Consider the following 27,103-nt stretch of genomic DNA (forward strand, 5'->3'; position numbering starts at 1 on the left):
GAAAAGAAAACTCCTTCCTCCAGATTGTGCATATTATTGGATGTCGGTCGACTGTTCCATCTTGGGATTTATTTGTATTTGGTTTATTTGTAATTTCCCACTTGATAAATGTGCTGTTTAGTAGGGCCCAACCGATATGGATTTTTTTTATTTGATTCCAGTATTTGGCAAAAAAAAACTTCCAATAACTGATTAATTTAAAATATATATAATGAAAATAACTTCTTTTTTGGTCCCTTAACACTTACAATAAAGATACGAATTACAAGCAGAACATTTTACTGTTTTACAGTGCTTTGTCCTTTAGTATTTATTTAACTTTACAACAGAGAGGAATTTTCAAGAACAAAAACATGCAGCAAAGCATCAAACCTTTGGGAAATTATACAGTGGGTACGGAAAGTATTCAGACCCCTTGAAATTTTTCACTCTCTGTCTCATTGCAGCCATTTACCAAAATCAAAAAAGTTGATTTTATTTCTCATTAATGTACACTCCGCACCCCATCTTGACAGAAAAAAACAGAAATTTAGAAATTTTTACAAATTTATTAAAAAAGAAAAACTGAAATATCACATGGTCATAAGTATTCAGACCCTTTGCAGCGACATTCATATTTAACTCACATGCTGTCCATTTCTTCTGATCCTCCTCGAGATGGTTCTGCTTCTTTATTGGAGTCCAGCTGTGTTTAATTAAACTGATTGGACTTGATTAGGAAAGGCACACACCTGTCTATGTAAGACCTTACAGCTCACAGTGCATGTCAGAGCAAATGAGAATCATGAGGTGGAAGGAACTGCCCAAGGAGCTCAGAGACAGAATTGTGGCAAGGCACAGATCTGGCCAAGGTTACAAAAGAATTTCTGCAGCACTCAAGGTTCCTAAGAGCACAGTGGCCTCCATAATCCTCAAATGGAAGAAGTTTGGGACGACCACAACTCTTCCTAGACCTGGCCGTCCAGCCAAACTGAGCAATGGTGGGAGAAGAGCCTTGGTGAGAGAGGTAAAGAAGAACCCAAAGATCACTGTGGCTGAGCTCCAGAGATGCAGTCAGGAGATAGGAGAAAGTTCCACAAAGTCAACTATCACTGCAGCCCTCCACCAGTCGGGGCTTTATGGCAGAGTGGCCCGACGGAAGCCTCTCCTCAGTGCAAGACACATGAAAGCCCGCATAGAGTTTGCCAAAAAACACATGAAGGACTCCCAGACTATGAGAAATAAGATTCTCTGGTCTGATGATGAGACCAAGATTGAACTTTTTGGTGTTAATTGTAAGCGGTGTGTGTGGAGAAAACCAGGCACTGCTCATCACCTGCCCAATACAATCCCTACAGTGAAACATGGTGATGGGAGCATCATGTTGTGGGGGTGTTTTTCAGCTGCAGGGACAGGACGACTGGTTGCAATTGAAGGAAGGATGAATGCGGCCAAGTACAGAGATATCCTGGAGGAAAACCTCTTCCAGAGTGCTCAGGACCTCAGACTGGGCCAAAGGTTCACCTTTCAACAGGACAATGACCCTAAGCACACAGCTAAAATAACAAAGGAGTGGCTTCAGAACAACTCTGTGACCGTTCTTGACTGGCCCAGCCAGAGCCCTGACCTAAACCCAATTGAGCATCTCTGGAGAGACCTCAAAATGTCTGTCCACCAACGTTCACCATCCAACCTGACAGAACTGGAGAGGATCTGCAAGGAAGAATGGCAGAGGATCCCCAAATCCAGGTGTGAAAAACTTGTTGCGTCATTCCCAAGAAGACTCATGGCTGTACTAGCTGAAAAGGGTGCTTGTACTCAATACTGAGCACAGGGTCTGAATACTTCTGACCATGTGATATTTCAGTTTTTCTTTTTCAATAAATTTGCAAAAAATTCTAAATTTCTGTTTTTCTCTGTCAAGATGGGGTGCTGAGTGTACATTAATGAGAAATAAAATGAACTTTTTTGATTTTGGTAAATGGCTGCAATGAGACAGAGAGTGAAAAATTTCAAGGGGTCTGAATACTTTCCGTACCCACTGTATAACCTTATGAAATATATCTTGTCTTGTACTTCTTGTTTCTGCAAACTAGAGGTAACATAGTGAGTGAAGCCAAAGCATTAATTTTACACCCCTCTTTATTATACACCCCTTTAATGTTCAATCACATTTTCTCTACTCCATCATTTTCTTTGCCATGAAGTCAGGACTCATATGAACCAATTTACCAAAGAGAAAAAAGATGCCTTTGTCAGACGTAAAACATGTCAGAGCTGCATTTGAAATGTATAACAGTCACAAATAGTCTGACACTAATGTTACTGAATAACAACGCACAGTGAGTTGCTGTTACGGCCTGTGTCCCGTTCTAATATTTTCTGACAAAGTAAACCTGAGAGTGACATACCATCATGATGGTTGCTGAAGACAGACAGTAGTGCTAATAATTTGAACTTTAGCTTTTTCTCTTAACTGAAATGGGACACATGTTCAATCATTGTTCATTTCACAGTGTCGTTACAAACTTACCCGGTGACTCAGCCCACTCTTGTGCTGTTGCCTGGCTGTAGCTTACTCCTGTACATTACTGAGAAGACGATGGTGACGACTGAGGATTGACTCGACTCAGTGCTTCATGTATTGGACAAACTGCGCAAGGACATCATTCTGCGAGACACTTAACAGCATTTATTGTTTTCTGAGAAACTAAGAATATATTGACATTTAATCGATGACAATTATTTTAAAAAGAGCTACAATTGGCCGTTAAATCAGTCGGCCCTTACTGTTTACCATCTTCCATTTTGATTTGCTTGGTTTTGCCACTACTGAATCAACTGCCCATTTGCGTATGTGCGACGGCATGCGCAATAGCAAGTCTACTTGGACAAATTGCCTGAAATATGTTGCCAGAGATGTTTCATCGATTTTTAGTCCTTCTGCGCTGCAGATGCATTAATTGTGTTAAAATTTTTAATCAGATTAATCATGATGATGGATTAATCATCATAAATGGATTAATTAACTGGCTATCTTCCAGAATTACTTCATGCCTGAAATTTCCTCTCATTGACATTGTGGGAAAAAACAGAAATCTGGGAAGAACCTCGGAGATTTTAACACTATAAAACCTTTGTATATTTTGTGCAATATGTGCTTTTTGGATTCTGAAAGAAGATCTTATTTTTGCAACCTCTTAATCTAATAATTTTCACTCTGCAGTTACCGTCCTTTCTTTCTGATGCATATCTCGAATTTTAACATTTTTCGTAGCCTGACCAAACAAAGGAACAAGCAGGACTATAATGATAGTTCTGTGCTGTCTGAAACATTCTGTTGATGAGTACAAATGAAAAACTCTCACTGATTTATTGATATAAATATTGAAATAAGAGGCAGGAGAAATATCTTCAGAATATCTTGATAAACATTATTAATAGTAAGCCTTCAATTTAGATAACTACATATATACAAATCTGACTTTTTAAATTGACAAAATGATCCCAACACAAGGTCTTTTTAGATGCTGTTCTAGATCTTTTGTGCAATAACAGATCTTATGTCTGCAGCCTCTTCTTCTAATGTTTTATTCCCACCACAGTCCTTGTGATTTCCTTTGTGACGTTCATCTGTCTCTGCATTTGTTTTTGTTTATAGTTTTTCCTTTTTAGTCGTCTCCCTCGACCTCTGCGCTCACCTTTTCTTCTTCTTCGTCTTTCTCTGTTTCACTCCCACGTAAACGCACACACAGCAGCATTCATGGAGTGTACTTACCTACAATACACACACACACACACACACACACACACACACACACACACACACACACACACACACACACACACACACACACACACACACACACAAACACATACAGTGTTTTTCTATCATTGTAGGGACATACCATTGACTCCCATTCATATCTAACCCCTAACCCTTACCCTAACCCTAACCTTAATCCACACCAAAACAATGCCTAACCCTAAAGAAACGTTTTTGCACTTTTACTTTTTTCAGTAGCAACAACATGGCCAAGAAAACACTGTTTAAACTTGTGGAGACCGAAATGAGGTCCCCACAAGTGACATTGTTTTCGGTTTTCTTACAGTTATGGGGACATTTGGTCCCCACAAGTACAGCCAGTACCTGACCACACACACACACACACACACACACACACACACACACACACACACACACACACACACACACACACACACACACACACACACACACACAGTATGCACACAGTTTCACAGACTGTTCCCATGGAAACCCACACCGACAGAAAGCACACTGGCCTCTGCCTGGAGGCTCGAGGCAGCGAGGAGGCTTCCCGTGAGGAGTCAGCTGGTTATTGATCCATCAGCACATGGAGGCCAGACGACTGGACACACACACGTGCACGCGCACGCGCACATGCACACATGTACACACGTTCAAGCGCACACATACTGCTACACAAAGCAGATCTACAAAAGCAGGCCTCAGGTTTGGCTTTAGTGAGGTGACTGACTGAAAATAAAACTCAACATTAAGCACTGGAATCTTAAAAAATCATCAGAATTTTATTGTCATTGTACCAAACAATACAAGGAGATATGCTGTGCAACACCTAAAAAAACACTACACACACACACACACACACACGCACACACACACACACACACACACACACACACACACACACTGTGTTTTTCTATCATTGTGGGGACACACCATTGACTCCCATTCATATCTAACCCCTAACCCTTACCCTAACCCTAACCTTAATCCAGACCAAAACAATACCTAATCCTAAAGAAACGTTTTTGCACTTTTACTTTTTTCAGTAACAACAACATGGCCAAGAAAACACTGTTTAAACTTGTGGGGACCGAAATGAGCTCACATGCAGCTGTTTCAGTCAGCAGGTTGTTTTAATATAGAACAATGAGGAATATAAAATGTTTGACAGTAAAAAGCTGCTACTAGAAATGATTCAAGATAGAAATGCTGGTAGAAACTGTTAATTGTGTGTTAAAGTAGGCTATTTATTTTACTGATAAATGCAGCTGATTATTTCTAACTGACGGCTGCACATTAAAGCTGTTAAAGTCCATATATTTAAACATATCGTACAGAAATGTATTTAAGAAATGCATGATTTCACTTTTTTTCACCAAATCAAAATGGAAATAATGTTATTGAGTGTTCTGTGTAATTAAACCAGTAGAATAATAAGTTTTCTAATCTGTGTTCAATCAGCTGCAGCATCAGCAGTTTCAATGGATCAAACATTAAAACATATATATGCGATTTCTGCATCTCCAGCTGAATATATGTTGAGCTTGCATGACAACCTGTTGCAAGCAGTGTGTGATTCTTTAACTACATGATATCATTCAGTGGTTTTTGTAACTTACAGATCAACAGGTTTACAGATAAAACATTTTCCCTCAGCTGAGAATCTGAATCACTCATAAATAATTGCAAGGAAATGATGTTGTTAAAGATAAATGCTTCTTACGGCCAATTTAAATCCAATATTAGGTTCGATCCACAGCATCAGTTACCATGGTGATCTAGCAGGTTAAAACACAGCCATCTTCATGATACTGAAAAATCTGACTTTAAACAAAATCACTTCCACAATGGTTGCACTTATAACAAGAAAAGCATTGAGTACAGTGTTCCGCCAAGGCCGCTCAGTCGTTGTATGATTTCCGACCAATGAAATGCTTAAAAAATTTGTGGTCTGCTGTGTTAGATTTGTAGTAGAATGGTAATCATGTGATCGTCAGCAGGCAGCTGATGTAGAGTTCACTTGTTCACTTGTCATAGATACAGTGACTATCTCACAATGATACAGAAATCCTTAGCAAATCTGTAGATCTAGACTAGAATCTGCATCACTGCCAAAATCTAATCACTTGGTCCTTGTGTCATTTCTGACGTTCCCCGAAAATTTGGGGGTGGGGGTGGGGGGGGCAAGAGTAAACTGCACTTTTCTGGGAACTCCTGACTTATTTCGTATTTCTAAAACCTATTTTCAAACATTCTTTTGGATTACAAAAAGATGTCATAAAATTTACACAACTGCATGTTTTAGTATTTCGTACATGGATTTTTTTAAATTTAATGGGTGACCCTCAAGCGTGACAGAACAGCGGAAGCTGCGTCATTTTCCTGTTTGCAGAACTATATTAGTCATCCTGTTCATGGGAGCCTAAACGGGTTGCCGAGCAGACGGCAGCGGAGTGGATCAGCGACAGGATCCAGCTGTTCCTGACCCACATTACCTCAGCTAAACTGGGAATAAGATTTTCTCGTTCGAATTAGGTCTGCTTATTTCTGGCTCCGTGGCGAGTGCAGGCTATTAAAAGGCTGCACACTGAATCATGATATTAACTGTCCAAAGTCAGAGAGTTAATTTCATTGAGGCAGCACCAAAAGTCATGCAGCAGGCCGCTGAATGAGCTCAACCTACCTCGTTATGGGGGAAAAATACACCCTAAACTCATTTCACAGCGTTGTAAAGCTGCTACCTGCTGTATTATTGGTGTATTTCTCCTGGATAGGTGGATTATTGTGACATTACGCCTCACAGTGAAAGCTCCAGTGATGGTAGACAATTATTCAGCTGCCTGATTGATCAATAAGATCAAATAGAATAAAATAATCCAGTTGCTTTGAATGAGGCATTCTGAATCACTTTGTTTACCTAATTAGAGCAACACAGAGGCAGCAGCGATCAGCCCCAGAGTTTTATGTGGTTTGACAAGCGGAGGTATTTATAATTCAAGACTTTCCAAGGGTGCATTGAAGATTCTTGAAGGTCTTAAGGTCTGTGATGTAATCTGCAGATAGGGTAAATTGTAAAATTAATTAGAATAAATATATTGAAGGCTGAAGACACTGACAGTTGAAAAATCCTCCTCTTTGTCTACTAGTATTTATACATTTGTGTTTAGTGTTGATTGGGAATATATATGTGTACATGTTTATATGTGTATATATATATATATATATATATATATATATATATATATATTTCCTGTGTAACTGCTGAAGTTTAAGGTGGGTTTGAAGTTGCTGGACATTTTTGGGGCTCAATTAAATTGATGGCTATTTTGGAGGCTCTGTGAAGTTGGTGGACATTTTGGGGGCTTAGTAAAGTTGGTAGAGATTTTAGGGACTCAATGAAGTTGGTGGACATTTTTGGGGCTTGGTTAATTGGTGGATTTTTTGGGGATCTGTGAAGTTGGTGGACATTTTAGGGGCTTGGTGAAGTTGGTGGAGATTTTAGAGACTCCATAAAGTTGGTGGACATTTTAGGGGCTCTTTGAAGTTGGTGGACATTTTAGGGGCTCTGTGAAGTTGGTGGACATTGTAGGGACTCTGTAAAATCAGTGAACATTTTTGGGGCTCAGTGAAGTTAGTGGACATTTCTGGAGCTTGGACCAAAATATATCTGAGACTTATTAGGTCCAGACGAAGGATCCAGAGCCCTTAGGTCATCAGGGACAAGTTTACTATGGGTTCTCAGAACCAAAAGCAAAAGTAGTGAAACAGCATTCAGCTGTGATGCTCCTCACCTGTGGAACAAACTTCCTGCACACCTGAGGTCTGCTCAACCTGTCAACTCTTTTGAATCAGGCCTGAAAACTATATTGTATACTGTGGCTCTCTCTTCTATGCCCAATCTATTTTCTTGACTTTTAATGCACTTTTAAATGTTATTTCTATTATTTTAACATCCTTATGTCTAGTTTTAAATAATCTATATTATCAATTTCAAAGTTCTGTGCTGCATTTCTTTGCCATTGTAAAGCACCCTGAATTGCTTTGTGTATGAATGTGCTATACAAATAAAGTTACCTTGATTACAAGCAGTTAAGAGTTGAGTACAACCCCTGGCAAAATTATGGGATTCCCAGTCTTGGAGGAGGTTAATTCAGTTGTTTAATTTTGTAGAAAAAAAAAGATCACAGACATGCAACAAAACTGAAGTAATTTAAAATGGCAACTTTTTGGCTTTAAGAAACACTAAAAGAAATCAAGAAAAAAACTTGTGGTAGTCAATACCAATTGATCAAGCAGAGAGAAAAAATATGGAATCACTCAATTCTAAGGAAAACAAATATGGAATTAAAGCTGCAAGCAGCGATGGACGGGTCCTCGCATCCACGCTGGTCGTGAATCCACGCACGTCCACCAGGTGGCGCTGTGACTGAGAGTGTATGTCGGCCTCTGAATCGCATCTGGACCAGAGTCCAATCATACATTTAAAATTTCAGCCAGACTGTAGCATGTTCAGAGCAGTTATAGAGCATTTCCTGTCCATCCACCAGGTGGCGCTGTAACTCAGAGTGTATTTCACACAGTGGATGTGATGAGGGTTGGACTCTGATCACTCATGAAAAGTTTCAGGCTGATTTGATCATGTAGAGGCCAGTTATACAGCATTTACTGTCCCTCCATCAGGTGGCGCTGCGACTGAGAGTGTCTGTTGGCCTGTAGATGTGATCAGGATTGGATTGTGATCACACATGGAAAGTTTGAGGCAGATTGGAGCATGCAGAGGAGAGTTATACAGCAGTTGATGTTTCATGGCGAAGCATCAAAACGCTGATGGTCGCCATGGCCACGCCATTTGGCTTCTGGTTAAACTTTTGATAACTTTTCCAAACCAAGTCCTGCTGTGTGGACTGACAAAATTTCAGGTCTCCTGGAATTATCCCCTAGGAGGTATTAACTCTCAAAAATGAGAAAAATCATCAAAAATCTCACAATTAATCCAAGATGGCCGACTTCCTGTTGGGTTTAGGACATGGCTCCAAGAGGCTTTTTTGTGCGTCCTGATGTGCTCTATAAGCCTCCCAAATTTCATGGATGTAGGTGAAACGTGCTGGGGGGGCTGTTTGTTAAAAATACTGTAGGGGGCGCTATAGCATGTGCAGTGCCGAGATGCATACAGTGTTGTTACTTGGGTCAATGGTGATGTGTGTGGTAATTTTTGTGAGCATTGGAGTATTCCTAACCTGTCAGAAAGGGCTTTGTTTTTCATGGCGATATTTGGTTGCTACGGCAACAGCGTTACATGAAATGTCACACCCTTCACAGTGTGTGATTGTCAAGAGGTGAAGACTCGACTGACCAATTTCCAGCATGATATCACCAAGTTTGGGGCCATTGTACCTGAAAATATAAGGCCTTAAACTTACTATTACCAACAGGTGGCGCTATGACTTTTTCAAAATTTATGAGTGTGGATGTGTTCAGACTGGACCTGGTATCCAGCATGTGAAGTCTGAGGCAGATAGGATGTTGTTCAGCTGAGATATGAATCGTTAAATTTTCATGGCGAAACATCGAAATTGGTTTGGCCGCCACAGACACGCCCTTTGATGACAAGTCACCATTTTCACTGGGATGCATCATCAATGTGTTTAGGCTGTTGTCACTGCATTTGAAGTGAATATGATCAACTGGGTAACAATAGGGCATGAAAGTGTAAAAGATGTCTATTTCCTGAAACCACAAGGTGGCGCTATGACTGTCAATGAATATCCCTATGTGGATGACATCAGGACAGGACTGTCATCATACATGTAAAGTTTCAGGCAGATTGGAGCATGTTGAGAAGAATTAGACACCACTTCCTGTTTCATGGCGAAGGATCAGTTGTTTGAGGCTCCGCCATGGCCACACCTTTTGGCTTCTGGTTGAGTTTTTGATAACTTTTCATCAGAAAGGTCTGGTGCATGTACTGGCCAAATTTCAGTTCTCTCAGACTTATCCACTAGGAGCTATAAATTTTGACAAATGTACAGCAAATTCAAGATGGCCGACTTCCTGTTGGGTTTAGGGTGTGGCTGTGATTGACTTTTTGGTGTGTCCTGATGTGGTGCATATGCCCACCAAATATTGTAGCTGTAAATAAAACATTGTGGAAGTTGGCCTAATGACCACTGTTTCAATTTTGCAGGTGGCGCTATAGAGCCATTTTTTCACACATATGCGCAACTCCCATAAAATATCAAATTTTTCGCCAGTCCTGATGTGCACGCCAAATTTCACGCGTTTTGGTTCATGATAAGGCCGCCAAAAAGGCAAGTCATTTCCCGAGGAGCGATTAAGTTTGAAAAATTTACAGCAAATTGAAGGTGGCCGACTTCCTGTTGGGTTTAGGGCGTGGCTGTAATTGACTTTTTGGTGTGTCCAGATGTTCTGCATATGCCCACCAAATATTGTAGCTGTACATGAAACATTGTGGCAGTTGGCCTAATGACTACTTTTTCAAGTTTGCAGGTGGCGCTATAGAGCCATTTTGCCACGCACATGCGCAACTCCCATAAAATATCAAATTTTTCGCCAGTCCTGATGTGCATGCCAAATTTCACGCGTTTTGGAGTATGATAAGGCCGCCAAAAAGCCAATTTACTTTACGGGAGAAAAAAAAAAAAAAAAAAAAATAATAATAATAATAATAATAAACCCTAGGGTTTCAATAGGGTCCTTGGCACCGCTGGTGCCTTGGACAGTCGGTGCCCTGGCACCGCCTGTCCTTCGCACCCTCGGTGCTCGGACCCTAATAATAAACCCTAGGGTTTCAATAGGGTCCTTGGCACCGCTGGTGCCTTGGACAGTCGGTGCCCTGGCACCGCCTGTCCTTCGCACCCTCGGTGCTCGGACCCTAATAATAAACCCTAGGGTTTCAATAGGGTCCTTGGCACCGCTGGTGCCTTGGACAGTCGGTGCCCTGGCACCGCCTGTCCTTCGCACCCTCGGTGCTCGGACCCTAATAATAATAAACCCTAGGGTTTCAATAGGGTCCTTGGCACCGCTGGTGCCTTGGACAGTCGGTGCCCTGGCACCGCCTGTCCTTCGCACCCTCGGTGCTCGGACCCTAATTATGACAAATAAACAAACAAAAATGCTACAACACACCACTAGTGCTTTGTTGCACCACCTCTGGCTTTTATATCAGCTTGAAGTCTCTAAGGTATGGACATAACAAGTGACAAACAGTACTCTTCTTTAATCTGGCTTCAACTTTCTGAACATCCTTCAAGACTTGTGGTTCCATAATTTTTGCCAGGGGTTGTAGTCCATGTTGGTGCTGTTCTTCAATGCAAATGAGATTCATGTACCTCGCTGATCAATGAAGACACAATATTTTTTATTTTATGGAGTCTCTGTTTATATCTCAACAAGTTTCTATAGAGGGATGCAGAAACTCTGCACATTCTTTTGTTATTAGAATGTTAGTAGAATCTTACTCAATGTAATTAACAGTCTATCTTCCAGAATAGGAACCAAAAATTACTTCATGCCTGAAAATGTTCTCCCGGAGGATTCACAGCTGTCTGGGTTTTCTGCGCCCCGATAGACCAGTAGCTATTAATACCGCAAAGACTTCCAAGGTCGATCAAGGATTAAACTAGTTTTCATATTCTGTAATGTGGAGTCGCAATAGTTTTCACGTGGAATATGCTTTATAATCCCCCCTCGTACTTTTTTCTATTGAACAGAGACAATGCAAGAGGATTAATACATATGAGTCTACAAGTCCATCATCTGTTCACTCAAAAAAATCAGATTTTCTCAGATTACTTCATCATAGTCTTGCTTTGCCTGCCTATTCTGTAATAATATCATGATCTGGATGCACCTCGGTGTCATTCTGCTGTAAGGGATAAAATGACCTGTCTTTTTTGTGTTTCTTGGAGTCACAATCAGATTGAAGGTAGCAACAAGTATGCAGTATTCGTGTCTTTTCAAAATGTGGGAAATCTTGTTTTAGTAGAACTGTTTCACATGTGGAGATGAAAATTTTCAATTTACAAGATAAACACCACAAAACTCAATAAAAGACATTTTTTAATAAGAACAAATCCTATTTAGATTTTTTTTTTTCACTCTGGAGAGGCTCATTGTTTTAGGGGGAATTCAGAAAACAGACTCAGACAAGCAGGTTGTGACAAAAAAATTCAGTTTTAATCAAACTAAAGTTATTTTGCAAAAGGTGGGGAGCAAACAGAAGGTCCAAAACAACAACAAAAAAATAATCCAGTGAAAATCATGTACTACCACACTGAATTCAATACTTTAAAATTAAACCTGTTTTATAAACAAACATGCAAAACTGTCAATTTTGGACAGCAAATGTAATGCAGAAAGAATCAAGCAGACCTGCTTCACTGCATGATTTAAATTGTTTGCAAAATTTGCCATTTTCAATGTACAGGTGAAAATGGCTGTAGGCTTTTATCTGCAGTCTGCAGCTATGGAGCAGTGAGAAGGAGGATTAAACTGGAGGTTGAATCTACCTCACTGCAGGGGGCCTTTGACCTCTGACCTCTGGATGGCAAAGATAAACAAAGCTTCCGCTACTCGGCTGAGAAAGCTATCATTACGTCTAAATGGTGACTAGGTAAAGTGAGCAATACCTGTCACACCAAGTCTCATGCCGCCTTGTCACTACTCGTCTAGACGTACTCATGCTCCCCCGACATGCACCCGATCCAAATCCTGTTAACGCCGCCAGCCTGCGCCACAATAACCTACATTCCACAGTAATCACTCGCTGACTGCTGCTGAGGGTGTCGACAGCACAGTAGGGGAAAAAAAAGGCAGAAAATCCTGGTGAAAAAGCATGAGGGTGGAGGAAGGCAGCTGAGAGGGAAGGAGAGCGTTTTTTTTGTGCATCCAAATCTCTTTTTTTTTTGGATATGCATTTTGGAGTACCATATTGCTGTGGCTGGGCTCCAAGCTCCTAGGAGCTTTGGAGGAAAAAAATAAACAGGCAGGGATCCAAGCCGACTGGGACACATGAGACAAACCATCATAGTGTTTTGTTGGGAAGTGTCATTTGTGACATTTAATTTTAATTAGTGGTTCCACCTCATTGAGGATAACTCAATACAGTCTCTGACCTTTTTGTATTCGGAGCTTTTGATCTGTAGGCAGGAAAATGATGCATGAGTATATGTAAAACTAGATTTAAAAAAGATCAGTACACACAATGTAATATTTGATCAAATTCTGTTTATTCTTTTTAACAAAGTGGAATAATAGTTGTTCCAATGCATGGCATAGAGCTCATAAAACGTTAGGTCAAAAGGTCAAAAGGTTCTTTATTGTCATTCGATGACTGGCGGTGGAGCAAGGTCAAACCGACTAATCGGAACTCTTGTCTCTTCCACCAGCGTTGGCCCCGCCCATTTGGTTCAGTCAGATTCGCAAGCAAAACTTTTGAGCTTGCAAGCAAAAGTTTTGAACTTGGAAGCAAAAAATATTAGTTTTGTTTGAAGTTAAGTCAATATGTTCTCAAATTATTATATTTTCATTTGCAACCTGCTCTGTTTTGATCTCAAAAATTGTTTGGGGGGGGGGGGGGGGGGGGGGGTTGCCACTTAAATTTTTTTGGTCTCAGATCTATTCTATTTTTTGATTGCAACTTTATGTTTTTTGGTCTCAACTCTCTTTTTTTGGTTGCAAAACCTTTTTTGATTGATTGAATAATAAAGAAACAAAATTCTCTCCATACAAAGAAGAAGCACAAATATAACAGTTTTACAGTGAATAAACTATTTTCCTATCAGCTTGTTGTAATTAGGTTTTAAGTTTACACCCTACACTTTTCCACACTATATGAGAAATGTTGAGTCCATCTTTCCAAAGAAAAAAACATTTTGAGGGAGTAAAGATGTCTTCTGAACCTGAACCTTTTGACCCCCTATGCAACTCACCATAGTTATGCTACAAGAATGTGGCTGAAAGGAGTGAGTTCTCTCCCAATTGCAATGAGGAAGTTTAATCTCCATTTTGTAAACAACATCAAATTTGTGGATAACCCAGTACTGTGTTTATTATATTATTTAAGGTTAGAACCAAGGTGTAGTATTTCCACATCAGGTGATTTATGAGATGGCAAATGGTGAAGTTCTTGACATTGAAGTGCCTGGCTTCAGCTTTAACTGACATGGCAGCATATCGTTTTCATCTTTCTCTTGTCATCAGTGACTTCATTTGGATAAAACTGCATTATACGGTGTTTTAAGGTGGACTTCTCATAGTTGCCGGTTGAAAGACAGTCTCTATATTGGTCACACAATGAGATCTTTGTCCTTTAAAGTCAAACCTGATCAAACTCTTGATGAACTTGGTGTTTGTGAATTTACCACCAGTTTTCCAGCTTGAAACTATTTGTGCACAGCTGGCTACATTTAAACCCTTTCCAACTGAAAATGATGGAAATTAGATTTTTAAAACATTTTTTTTCGAAGTTGGAAAAGAAAACATTTTACAAGCTGTATTTAGATTTTTGTTCAGTGTGTGCCTACGTTCTCAACTGCGGTCTGGTCAGATCAGATCCACTTTGATCTGAACTTTTGCTGTTCAACTATTTGAGTTATTCTTTGAATACCGTATTTTTTCTTATATTTAGCATGTGTGAACTGGTACCTTGAATTTCCCCCCAAAAATGTCCTTTATTTGCTATGTAATTTCTGGAAATAATTGCCACCAGAATTAAAACAAGACAGAAAAAAAAGCAATCTTATGTGCGTCTTTATTGACACAGTTACTTTTAAAAAAAAATCATTTGCCACATTTTTGATACTTGGGACCTGTGTCAGTATGTGCCATTTTACTTAAGGAAAATGTGCTTTTCTCAAGTTGTCCATCAAATTAAACATTTTTAAAAAAAAAAAAGTCAGTTTATAAAGGTGTTGGGGTTCAATATTCAGCCCTGGTTCCTCAAATATAACACTTAAACCTGACTTCAGCCCCAGTTTAACAGTCAAAGTTAGTTAAACAAACCCAAAACAACAAGAATAACCTTAAAGAAAGTGAGAAATATGAGAAAGTCCTCAGTTTGCAGGATTTTCCCTAATCTTTCCATCACTGTGAGGACATTTTCTCCTCCTAAATGCCAGAGAAACCTATCAGACAACACCAGACATATGAGAGACAGAGCAGGAACACTGGATGGATGTGGATGTGTGTATGGATGCTCGGTCACGCAGCTCCGGGCCTCAGACTCAACTTCTCCTTCAGCCTCTCCGTTCGTCCCTGGCTGACATTACTTGTGTATCTCCTCCCATCATCCACGGGAAGGAATCATATTCAATTGAGCCGTGTCATTAGAAAAAAACTACCTCACCCTACCCCCATATTCCAATAAGGAATCAGGAAATAGCTCTGTCCATTTACCCATGCTCTAATTAGTGTTAAATTAGGTTGATTGAGTGCATGTGCAAACACAATAATCCTATAATACATTTTTTTGTAGGAAACTACAGCAAATACACAAATCTCTGAGGGATTGTGTGTGTGTGTGTGTGTGTGTGTTTGCACGTGCGCATGTATGTGTGTGTGTGAATTACTCATCGGTGATAATAAGGGAAATGACGTCACTTTTGCCAGAGCTAACTGGAGAGCTCAGCTTTATGCACGGGGTTAACATCAGAAATGGAAGTCTAGAAAAAAAAAAAGGAAAACCAGAGTCTCATCCATCATACATCATATTAAACTAAAATGTTTCATCACAGCTGACTTGCAATCCTGATATTTTTTGTTTTTCTCACTTTCTGTCAGTTTTATCAGTTGATCTAATTCGTATTTTTATTTCATATCTATCTATCTATCTATCTATCTATCTATCTATCTATCTATCTATCTATCTATCTATCTATCTATCTATCTATCTATCTATCTATCTATCTATCTATCTATCTATCTATATGCAGTGCCCTCCATAATTATTGGCACCCCTGGTTAAGATGTGTTAAAAGCCTTAACATAAACTCAATTTTTATTGCAGAAGCATACTCTCACATTGAAAATTGCAGAAAAACGTATTATAGGAGAAGATTAGGTGCTGTTTTGTTGGCCAAAGGGGATTGTATAAAGTCTTAATATCAAGGGTGCTAATAATTGTGTCACACATGATTTGATGTAAAAGAATTATTTCTTAATGTGCGATTTTTTTCCCCACTGAATAAATGCACTTGAATTAAAGTTTGGATTGTGGTCCTATATTATTTAGAAAAAAAATGAATTAATTAGAAGCTAAAGAGCACATCTTAGCCAATAATTATGGAGGGCGTTGTATACACACACACACACACACACACACACAAATATATATATATATATATATATATATATATATATATATATATATATATATATATATATATGTCAAGTCTTGAAATGACCAGGATTCCTGGGTGTGAATCTCACCTTGGTGAGAATAGTGAATGGTGGATAAATAAGGTGAAAACGGTGTGATTGTGTAAGATACAGGCTATCCACCGCCTCCCCTCCTCTCCAACCTCCAGCTGTGGATATGGCGGCCGTCACGGGTGTAACAGCCCTGCGCACCGGAGTCAACCATTATGAGAGAGAGGGGGAGGGAGGGGGAGAGAGAGAGAGAGAGAGCGAGAGAGAGAGAGAGAGTAAGGGAGGGAGGGAGAGAGATGCAAGCAATAGGGGAGGGGTGGAAAAACGGAGAGAGGAGGAGAGCGTGATTGTGTGAGTGTTGGATGGATGGATAGTGCTACAGGAGCGCGCACACACATGCACAGAGGCAAACGCACACACTCCGTGAAGGATAGTGTGTGTGAGGCAGCCAGCCAGTCAGTCGGTGCGAGTGTGTGAGCCATGTTGGATGTGAATGAACGGGAGGAGAGATGCTGCCGTTGCCGCGCCGCTCCTAACGCTCAGACCTCCAGCTCCACGGACCACAGCGGGTAGATGCCAACTCTCCAGGCCGACAGAGAGACGGGGGAGCCTGGGGGAAGGTGTCGGGCGGTGCTGGCGGCCCTGGAACTGGCCACCTAGCCGGTAAGAGGGGGAGAGAGAGAAGTAACGAAGAGGAGAAGAAGACAGGAAAGAAGGAAGGCGAGAAAGAGGGAGAATAGGCAGAGGTGGAAGAGGGAGAAAGGAGGAGGAGATACAGAGAAAGGAAGAGACTAAATGGCTGCACCGCTACCGGGCTTCACCCCGCTCCTGCTCTCTTCTCTGGCACTCCACCTGCTTCTCCTCGGCCCTTTGTTCGCCTTCGCCCCGGGGACGGTGAATACAGGAGGGGCTTCCAACAGATGGACCCCGGGCCTCTGCTACCGAGACGCCGGTAAAGTGAGCCAGCAGCAGCAGTGCGAGGAGACAGGGGAGTCGCCGAAGGGCAGCTGGAATCTATGCCCAAGCAGGTGGACCGTAGTGCGAATACAGACTGAGGGATGCTGTGGAGTGCAGCGTACAGGAGGATATCAGACGGATGGTGCGAGGGGGACACGGGAAAAAAGACTGAAAGGAGTCGGGACGTTTTGGAAGAGTGCAGGCGGTCCACTGGCTCCATCACTGCCGCCGTCTCCACCTCATCCTCTCCATCCCGGATTTAGGAGCAGGTCCGATGGCGGCGCGGGAATGAAGGAGAGAGGAGGGCTGGGGAGGAGGAGGAGGAGAAGGAGGAAGGGCGTTGTTTCACCTCCCGCTTCACCTGCTTTCACCTCCTCGCCGGCTCAGAACGGCAAGAAAAGGGCAGTACAAAGGACTAGAACGTGCGCGCAATGGTGGCCGGCGTCGAGGCCACACCTCGCCAAACGTGGTGCCGCTGGAGCCTTTGTGCACTCCTCTGGTCTGCGCGGGGCACCCGGAAGTGAGGGGGGAAAGGTGTGGGAGAGGGGCCGTGAGGTGAGGCGAGGGTCATTTGCAACACGGGTCTCCTCGACATCCGGCCAAATCCACCGGCCAAGCTCCGACAAACGAGCCCTCTCCCCAGCCAACAAACCCCTACCTGGCCCCCTTCCAACCTGCAGCCGTCCTCTGTCTGGATATGTTTCACCACAAGCTGATGCTACAAACTACACCTTCAAACCCAGCCTCATCCTCAGCAACACCTTACATTCTATCCCTGCATCCAAACTGGACTGCATATATCATTTTTCAACCTCTGATAAAATCCATCAACAACCGGTTTTAAGGAAGGAGGTTTGGGAAGCTGGCGTGGACAGGAGCGCTGGTAATTATTCTCATTTGGGCAGGCACAATGTTATCGATCCCAGCAGCAGCAACTGCATCAGAGAGGGAGGTGATGATAGCTGGTTTCCTGGGTGCGTTAGGAACACAGAGAATGACAGAGTGGCGAGGGCTTGGGGAGGTGATGGGGAGGGCAGGGTCGCGTGCAGATGTGCCAGGGCGCATCTTGGGTTTTGGTTACCACCTCTGCGTAATGCAGCGTCTAACCATGCCAGAAATATGGATAAGAGGAGGGCTGAGAGCAGAGAGATAAAGGGTGGGAGAGGAGGAAGGGTGAAGCAAGGCAACAAACACATTCATTTATCTAATTACGCGGATAATGATTTGTCCTTTCCGATTCTGACGCTCTTATGTAGCTCTTTTAATGAGCTTCCGCAGGGGAAATCAGTACCAGCGACCAGGGGCCAAACCCGGGGAGAGCGCAGGGAGGCTCCCGATGGTGGTTTGGACAGAAGAGAAACGGGGAATGGACATTTAGGCGAGTTTATGGTCCCCGAGGGAGGCGTAGCTCAGAAGAATCTCCTCATCCAATTTCCCCTCAGTAGCATGGCGGAGACACGCAGCCAACAGTTTATATCCAACAAAAACGCCATTTCCGAAATCCTAGCAGAATATTCTGGCCCGGCGCTCAGTCCGCCCACTCAGACACAAACAGACGATTACGCACAGAGTGGAAAACTCTCCACAGCGCTCCGTGCTTCTGCAGAAAAAATAGAAGCAACTTTAGAGAGGGAGTCTGCCAGTGACTCAGTCTTTTTTTTGTCTGCTAAGTTTCCTGTTGCATCTCCGCGTCCTCTCACGCAGTCTGATCCGATTACAGAAACGCATCTCTCCTTTTCCTCACAAATTAACCTGACCGGATGGCAGCACGACTCCCCACTACACTCACACTCCTCTACTGAGGACGTGATTTCAGCACAGCGGACAGCTCCGATTGTGCTATTGTGGAGCAAATTCAACAGCAACGGTAATAATAACAACAACCAGGAGGAGGGAGAGGAGGAAATGAAGGGCTACAGCCGTGAATCTGAAACCCAGAAATCGCCTTGGCACGGTCAGACAAGACAGGGAGATGTGTGGGACAATGGCGCGCTGCAAGACACGGTCCCCGCAGCTGACAGCGTCTCTACCGACTGTGGAAGGGACAGTAGCGCGCGTATGCAATTAAAATCCGGTAAGCAAGTGCCATTAGAGTCCGGAGGTGTTAGACATCCAGATAGGCAGATGGGGGAGAGGGACGCGGGGAGGGAGGGAGAGGGCTCCGAGGGGCCCGCTGATGCTGCCGAGGCTGTTGCTGCTGCTTGGGGAGGAAAATTACAGGTGGGGGAGGGCGAGGGAGAGGCGCGGCTGACAGTGGGGAGAGAGGAGGAAGAGGGAATAACAAAGCAGGCAGTGGAGAGAGAGACAGACGGAGGGAAGGGTCAAGATGGGGGCAGCAGCAGCAGCAGCACCACAACCATCATCACACAGCCAGATAGCAAAATAGGGAAGAAAGAGGATGAAAGTCATGAGGGGGGTGAGGGAGGAGGGGAGGAGGGGGAGGAGAGGCACAGTTCAAGGGGAGAGAGGAGCCTGGAACGCCTGATAATGCCACCAGGTGATGAAACCTCACAGGGAGAAAGGGAGGTTTTGATGCCTCGATCCAGACGTGCAGCCAACAGACACCCGCACTTTTCCCTGTATAACTACCAAGTGCAAGTAGCTGAGAACCAGCCGCCCAGCACGTCCGTCATCCTTATGTCCGCCTCAGACTCAGACGCTGGGGATGCAGGCAGGGTTAGCTACAGCATGGCCCCTCTGATGAATAGCAGATCCTCAGATTACTTCCACATCCACCCAGACACAGGCCTCATCACCACCACTCAGGTTCTGGACCGAGAGCACATGGACCTGCATTACTTCCGGGTCACAGCGACCGATTATGGCTCTCCTCGCCTCTCCGGCACCACGATGGTCGCCATTACTGTTGCAGACAGGAACGATCATTCTCCCATATTCGAGCAGTCAGAGTACAGGGAGACCATCAGAGAGAACGTGGAGGAAGGTTATCCCATCCTGCAGCTGAGAGCAACAGACTCGGATTCCCCCTCAAACGCTAATATTCGTTACCGATTTGTGGGCGACACAGCTGTGATTGCACGAGCAGCCTTTGAGATCGACCCTCGCTCTGGTCTCATTACGACTAGAGGATTGGTGGACCGTGAAACAAATGAGCACTACACGCTTCAGGTGGAGGCCAGCGACCAGGGGAAGGATCCTGGGCCGCGATCCGCTACTGTTAAAGTTTTCATCACTGTGTTGGATGAAAACGACAACGTGCCACAGTTCAGTGAAAAGCGCTATGTGGTGGCAGTGAAGGAGGATGTGCGGCCTCACTCTGAGATCTTGCAAGTTAGCGCCACCGACCGGGACAAGGACAGTAACGCCGCTGTTCACTATAATATCATCAGTGGAAACAGCCGTGGACAGTTTTCCATTGACAGCGTCACCGGTGAGATCCAGGTGGTGGCGCCGCTGGACTACGAGGCCGAACGAGAGTACACACTCCGGGTTCGAGCACAGGACAACGGGCGACCTCCTCTCTCCAACAACACTGGGATTGTCAGCGTGCAAGTCACAGATGTGAATGACAACCCACCTATCTTTGTCTCCACACCATTTCAAGCATCTGTGCTCGAAAGCGCCCCAGTTGGAAGCTCCATCCTCCACATCCAGGCCATTGATACAGATTCTGGTGATAACGCCCGGTTGGAGTACAGGTTAACTGGCACCAGCTCTGACACTCCATTCGTCATCAATTCTGCAACAGGGTGGGTTACTGTCAGCTCCATTCTTGACAGAGAGTCTGTAGAGCACTATTTCTTTGGTGTGGAGGCCAGAGATTATGGCATGCCGCCTCTTTCTGCTACAGCCAGCGTTACTATAACAGTGATGGATGTTAATGACAACCGCCCAGAGTTCCTCCAGAAGGAGTACTATGCTCGGCTAAATGAGGATGCAGCGGTGGGCACCAGTGTGGTGACGGTCACGGCTGTGGATCGAGATGTCAACAGTGCGGTCACCTATCAGATAACAGGTGGAAACACCAGAAACCGCTTTGCTATCAGCACAGCAGGAGGGGCCGGACTTCTCTCCTTAGCGCTGCCTCTGGACTACAAACAGGAGCGACGTTATGTTCTCACCGTCACTGCCTCGGACCGGACGCTGCATGACACTTGTCAGGTGCATATCAACATTACAGATGCCAACACGCATCGGCCGGTCTTCCAAAGCGCCCACTACTCTGTCAGCGTGAACGAGGACCGACCGCCTGGCAGCACTGTGGTTGTGATCAGTGCCACTGATGATGATGTCGGTGAAAATGCTCGAATCACTTACTTCCTTGAGGACAATATCCCACAGTTCCGCATTGATCCAGCCACAGGGGCTATAACACTCCTAGCCGAGCTGGACTACGAGGACCAGATGACCTACACATTGGCTATAACAGCTAAAGACAACGGAATACCACAGAAATCAGACACAACATATGTAGAGGTGAATGTGAATGATGTGAATGATAATGCACCTCAGTTTCTTAGTCCGAGGTATCAGGGAACAGTGAGTGAAGATGCTCCTCCATTCACCAGTGTCCTCCAAATCTCCGCCACTGACCGTGACGCCCACGCCAATGGTCGGGTTCAGTACACCTTCCAAAATGGTGAAGATGGAGATGGAGATTTTACCATCGAACCTACATCTGGTATTGTCCGAACTGTTCGACGTTTGGACCGTGAGAGCGTCCCGTTCTATGAACTCACTGCCTACGCTGTGGATCGAGGTGTTCCCCCTCAGCGAACCCCAGTCCACATCCAGGTGACAGTCCTGGATGTCAACGACAATGCCCCCGTCTTCCCTGCTGATGACTTCGAGGTTCTGGTGAAGGAAAACAGCGTTGTTGGCTCCGTGGTCGCCCAGATCACAGCCACCGACCCGGATGAGGGTGCCAACGCTCAGATTATGTACCAAATTGTTGAGGGGAACATCCCTGAGATCTTTCAGATGGACATTTTCTCAGGAGAGCTCACTTCGCTCATTGATCTCGACTATGAGGCCCGAAACGAGTACGTCATCGTAGTCCAGGCCACGTCTGCACCTCTGGTCAGCCGGGCCACCATCCGGATCCGACTGGTGGACCAGAACGACAACCGGCCGACCCTGCAAGACTTTCAAATCATCTTCAACAACTTTGTATCCAACCGGTCCAACAGTTTCCCCAGCGGGGTGATTGGGAGGGTCCCCGCCCACGATCCGGATGTGTCAGACAGGCTGTACTACACCATCGACAGGGGCAACGAGCTTCACCTGCTGCTGCTGAATCACACCAGCGGAGAGATCCGGCTGAGCCGAAAACTGGATAACAACAGGCCGCTGGTGGCTCCCATGCTGATCACCGTCACAGGTAAGAGACCATGCAGGGGAAAAATGTGGGGGAAAGATGGGAGGAAGCGAGGTAAGGAGGGAGGGAGTGTTTAGTCAGTTTAAACTCCCCTTTAGCTTTATTCAGTGTAACAAATGCTGTGAAGATAAGGACTCCCAACACTGCAAGGTTGTATGTTAGTTTCTGTGAAGGAGCTCTGTGCCTTGCTTCTTGCATTTTCCTTTAGTATCATGCTCTTTAAAGAAAAAGTTTGATTCTGAAGCTGAATGTGCGTACAGGTTGTGCTGATTGACTGAGTGGGAGGGAGACAAAGCAAGAAAGTTTTGATTGTTTTCTGTATATTTTTAAACTGTACATATTTGTGAGAGACATAAAAGCAGTGGCAGAGCTGTTTTCAATTTATATTTACCTGAAAGCACATGAGATGACGAGGCTTATGCTAGAGTTGAAGAGGTGAGAGGTGTGTGAGAAAATGTGTGCTGTATCTTTCAGAAAACATGACAGAGTGGAGACAAAGTGTTTGGAGAATTAGATTGTATGAATGTTTGAAGGCGTTTCTCTTGTTGTCAGATAGCTGGTGACATGTACTAATTCAGACATTGCATTGTTTTGCATTATTGCCCTGCAGTTTATGAGATGCAAGCAGCTGGTGTAAAATATGTCATTTTTTGGGTGTGTTACATCCCCTAGAACTAGGGGATGAATAGAGGAGTAGCAAATATACAGAAAACCAGGTAAAGAGGCAGGAGAACTGATTGTGTAGCAGAAGAATTATTTATTTTGCAAAAAGGAAACAAAACCAAGATTCAATACAAAGTGAGCTTATTAACACAAAGCCGCTCCAAAATCAAAGCACCACACTTTTGATTCTAGCAGAACGCAAGACACCAACACGGCACACTAGCTGCTGATCTGGCCCACTGGCAAAGATGAGATTAGGTTGGCTTGGCTTTTCACTGTCTGTTTGTGAGATAGCTGTAGGTGTACCTGGCCACTCCCACCAGGGGTAACCTGAGAAATAAAATAAAGAGGGGAGAGAAAAGGTTAATGGTATTTCTTTAATTATTTGAAATCTTTTTATCAGGGAAACAGGAAAGTGCATAACTCTCCCTGACAGAAATATCCAATGAAATTACTTTTTTATAGTCATGCATTTCCTGATGAAACAGGACAGTAAGAGTTCGCTTTAAAGATATTTCACATTTCAGAATCAATTGTCACCTTCTTTAACTCATTTTGTGGCTCAAAGTTCAAATTGCATTTAAGCTGGTTTTTAGATGATGCAACCACACAGGACTTTTATTTTTTTCCTGTCTACAGCTCCCTGCTTTGGGATTTCAAATCCATTCTTGTTAAAAGCTTTTCAGGCTTCTTTGCTGTCACTGATCAAAGCCTGAGAAACCAAATAAGCAAAAGAGGGAGAAAAAATGAGTTCAGCGTTATTGCTTTGAAGACCTGGCTGGTAGTGTTGGTCTTCTGTCAGAAAGCTTTAGCGCCAGCCGGGGAGTGTGTGTGACCCGCTACCCTATTTACACTGTTCTTAAACGAGCTCCACTGCCGATGATGTCAGCTTTTGTATATTCGCTTTGGTGTCATTTTGGATGATCGAGTGGGGAAAGAACTGAGCGAGCGCGGAAAGAAGTGACTGAGTGATCAATGGAGAGAGTGAGTTAAAGAGAAAGAGACTGACAAATGAGCAGACGGGAAACAACAAATAAGTGGGGGAGGAAGCAATGGAGTGAGTGAGTAAGAGAATGAACGAGTGAGGGTAAGTGGAAGTGACTGAGTGGAGAAGTGAGAAGTTGTAGAATCAGAAAATGAGAAAGTAGCGGGGCAGTTAAGTGAATGAATCGATGAAAGAATTGACGAGTGAAAAATGGTGAAATGAGAGAGTGCATACAGAGAAAAGTTTGCATATAACACAAGAAATAACTTATAATGAATTAAAATGAACATTGAATGAGTGAGTTGATTAAAGAAAAAGAGACTGACAAATGAGCAGATGAGAAAAGCAAATGGGTGAGTAAATAAGATGCTAAATTAATTGGTAAGAACTTGCAGAGTCATGTCAATGAGGAAGTAACAGAGTAGGGACGTGAGTTAATGAGACACTGATAAGACAAGTGAACAAGTGAGTGAAAAATGGTGACGTGAGATACAAAACAAATGCACGAGTGACAGAAAAGTGAAGGATTGAGTGAACAAAATGTAACTGAAATAATGCATAAATGTAAATATGCATACATCACAAGAAATAACTCAGATGAACAGTGAAGGAGTGATCCCCGAGTTAGTGAATCAAAAACAAAGAGCCGGATAAATGAGTGAGTGAGCAAGAGAATGAACGAGTGAGGGTGAATGAAAAAGACAGAGTAGACAGATGAGTGAAATGTGTGAGTGACTGAAAAGTGAAGGAATGAATAAGTGAATAAAATTTCAAAATTCAAATGCATGGATGTAAATGTGTCCACATATAGCAAGTGAAGGAATGCGATGAATTAAAAATAAACAGTGAATTTGAGGCGTGCACAGTGGATTGGTGGTTAGCACTTTTTGCCTTGCAGCTAGAAGATCCCTGGTGGCATGGCAGTAAATGAGAAAGTAGCAGAGTAGGGACATGAATGAAAGAGAAATTGACAAGTGAACAAGTTAGTAAATAATAAAATGAGAGTACATACAAATATTTGACAGAACAAATTCACAAGTGACTGAAAAGTGAAGGAATGATTGAGTGAACACAAATTAAATTGAACAAATGCGTGTCTAAATGTGTGCATATATAGCAAGTGAGCTAATTTGTAATCAATTAAAATGAACGAGGAAATGAGTAATAGGAAAAAAAAAATATATATATATATATATATGTATATGATACTATTCAAAAGTTAAGGTCGCTTAATCACTTAGAATTGTCCATTGTTGTGTGTGTGTGTGTGTGTGTGTGTGTGTGTGTGTGTGTGTGTGTGTGTGTGTGTGTGTGTGTGTGTGTGTGTGTGTGTGTTTGTGAGTGTGTGTGTGTGCACGCATATACCTCAGACAGTATGCATATATATCATGTGTCTCCATGTGCATCTCTAAATGCATTCAGCTTGGTTGAACCCGATGTGTGGATTCATTTCCAATTTTCTCACTCTTTCTCTCACACTATGAAACTCCTCTACCCTCTCTCTCCCTCTTCTTCCCATTGCTCCAGGATTTGACAGTTATGAGATTATAATGAAACAACAGTCAGCCGGAGTCGGGCTTGGAGCAAAGCTGTCACTTTCATTGTGTGCAGTGTGTTATCTGTTACCCAGCCGTCCCTCCACAAACCCCTCACTTCCTTCTTCTTCCTCTCCTTTATTCTACCCATCTTCAGATGGATAAATGAACTGATTCTTCCTCTTTTAATCCCTTTGCTCCTTCTCAGTTTTCTTCCTCTTTTCCTCACCTTTTCCCATCCCTCTACCACACCTCTATTTGTCTACCTTTCCCTTTTTTTCCATTCAATAATCAATCCTCCTCTTCTTCAGCTCCTCCCGTAATCCTTCCACTTTTCTCCTGGGCTGTTTTTCCTCCATAGCATCTTCTTTTCAACCCCTCTGCTCTTTTTCCTGCTTTCTTCTCTCAATATTTCCTCCTCCTTGTGTGTGTCTGACTGTGTTGTGTGTTTCTGCAGGCATGTGCATGGCTGATTTGTATGTAAGTGCACGTTTGAACAATGTTTTCTTGTAGCACAAAGATTTTTCCATGCGTTCGTGCTTCTGCATTATTTGTGCTAGTAGTTTGTGTGTGTTTGTAAGTTAGTGTGTGTTTTTGTGTTCTCTCAGGTGGCTCAAAGTGTCGCACTTCAGGGTGTATTTGCATCTTCTCAGTGAATTATATCTGTGCATGCCAGAGAGTGCTGGGACACCTCTCTTACTCTTTCACTCTGTCTGTCTTTGCCTCCCATTTTATTTCCACTTTCTCCTCCTCTATCTCTTCTTCTCTTTTCATTTTATCTGTGATATTTCATCTCAGGCTGCTGATTCTTGTATTTATGTTGCAACAGAGATAAAAAACCAGCCTCCACGCTCTTGTTTCCAGTAGTTTTCAGCACACACACATGCATAAAAACTGGCTTCGGGGTTAGCTGATTGAGGCGGTAGTGGTGCCGTTTTGGCAACTCGAACAGCATCAGCTCAAGGTGCCCTTGAGCAAAGTACTAACCCCACAACCACTCCAGTAGCCAGCAGCTGAGGTTGTGATTGTACCGGCCAACTCCCAGTGGTGGATGTGTGTAGCAGCGTGAATGCAGAGCAGAGCTTTTGCTGGAACATGTGCCGAACTAGAGCAGACTGTGTAAATGAGGGTTGAAACAAAGACACCGTGGAGCAGACGTGTCAGAAAGGCTTCGTCCGCAGGTATAAATAATGAAAGATGACTGAATTCCATTTCAGTTTCAGGGTCTTACTTTTGTGCTTGCTGGCTCACTGTCACACTGTGAAGCCTTATTGTAATACTAGAATGCAAACAAGTCATTGTTGTCCATCTTTTCTTTAATATTGACAAATTCTTCTAGGTTGAAATCATCTTAACATAGACCCACCTGTGCAACAGTGTGTCTGCTTGGTCAGTTGAAGGAAGAACAAAGGCACTGCTAGCTGTAAAACACACCCATGGATATGAAGAAACATCAGCATTCAGTTGGA

The 27,103-nt window shown here is 43.2% G+C and overlaps 1 protein-coding gene across 1 annotated transcript in view; it reads left to right on the top strand.

Moving 5' to 3' along the window:
- The first annotated feature begins 16,471 nt into the window (after positions 1-16,471).
- The window catches only part of celsr3 (cadherin, EGF LAG seven-pass G-type receptor 3), a 238,500-nt gene continuing 227,868 nt past the window's right edge, over positions 16,472-27,103 (top strand). The window contains 1 exon segment of the mRNA XM_051949438.1: positions 16,472-22,454. Within this exon segment, the coding sequence (XP_051805398.1) occupies positions 16,952-22,454 (5,503 nt within the window). The 5' untranslated portion in view covers positions 16,472-16,951.

The sequence above is a fragment of the Acanthochromis polyacanthus genome, chromosome 6, assembly GCF_021347895.1.
Source record: "Acanthochromis polyacanthus isolate Apoly-LR-REF ecotype Palm Island chromosome 6, KAUST_Apoly_ChrSc, whole genome shotgun sequence".
NCBI lineage: Eukaryota > Metazoa > Chordata > Actinopteri > Pomacentridae > Acanthochromis > Acanthochromis polyacanthus.